This window comes from Austrofundulus limnaeus, unplaced genomic scaffold (genome assembly GCF_001266775.1).
Source record: "Austrofundulus limnaeus strain Quisiro unplaced genomic scaffold, Austrofundulus_limnaeus-1.0 Scaffold1272, whole genome shotgun sequence".
NCBI lineage: Eukaryota > Metazoa > Chordata > Actinopteri > Cyprinodontiformes > Rivulidae > Austrofundulus > Austrofundulus limnaeus.
Window position 1 is genome coordinate 38986 of NW_013953674.1, and position 1038 is coordinate 40023.

The following is a 1038-nucleotide window of genomic DNA, read 5'->3' on the forward strand; positions in this document are numbered from 1 at the left end:
GCCCTCTGCGACCCAAAGTTAAAAACTGTTGTTCTTTTGAGGCCCTCAAGGTGGCGCTGTGGCCCACAGGTTAAGAACCTCTGGTTTCCAGTAACAGCACATACTGACCTTGTCTATACAGGGTTTAACTCCCACCATGATGCAGTCACCAAACACTTTGCCATCTTTGGACAGGGCTTTCCTCGCCTGCAGTTTGGACTGGTACTGCAGGTGCATCCAGTTCCCAGGACACGCCATCTGTACAAGAACAGGTCCATCAGTTCTGACAGGCTGTCTGACTTTAACATTTAAACCAAAACAACCAAAGCTTCACACAATGAACTCACAGTTTGTCACATTTACTGTCAGTCAGTTTAAATAAACTGAATTCAGTATCTTTTTAAGTTTAATTCTTACTGGTTTTTAGACCAGACTGATTTTAACAAGTGTTTCAGGGGTTTTCAAACACAATTTAAAGTAAATGAATACAGATTCCAACAAACAGGACAAATAAAGAGCATTTCTACTCTGCTGCTCCTCACAGGCAGGCCCAGGCCCAGGCCCCAGGCCTAGGGCCCCAGGCCCAGGCCCCAGGCCTAGGCCTAGGGCCCCAGGCCCAGGCCCCAGGCCCCAGGCCCAGGCCCCAGGCCCAGGCCCAGGCCCCGGCCCCAGGCCTAGGCCCAGGCCCTGGCCCAGGCCCAGGCCCCAGGCCTAGGCCCAGGCCCTGGCCCAGGCCCAGGTCTAGGCCCCAGGTCCCAGGCCCCAGGCCCAGCCCCAGGCCCAGCCCCAGGCCCAGGCCCCAGGCCCAGGCCCCAGGCCCAGGCCCAGGCCCCGGCCCCAGGCCTAGGCCCAGGCCCTGGCCCAGGCCCAGGCCGCAGGCCCAGGTCTAGGCCCCAGGTCCCAGGCCCCAGGCCCAGCCCCAGGCCCAGCCCCAGGCCCAGGCCCCAGGCCCAGGCCCCAGGCCCAGGCCCAGGCCCAGGCCCCGGCCCCAGGCCTAGGCCCAGGCCCTGGCCCAGGCCGCAGGCCCAGGTCTAGGCCCCAGGTCCCAGGCCCCAGGCC

General features: G+C 61.8%; 1 protein-coding gene across 1 annotated transcript in view; it reads right to left on the bottom strand.

The window, feature by feature from the left end:
* Positions 1-1038, bottom strand: part of nup35 (nucleoporin 35) — an 11873-nt gene that overhangs the window by 2947 nt on the left and 7888 nt on the right. The window contains exon 6 of the mRNA XM_014031573.1: positions 109-270. Within this exon, the coding sequence (XP_013887027.1) occupies positions 109-270 (162 nt within the window). The remainder of the gene's footprint in view (positions 1-108; positions 271-1038) is intronic.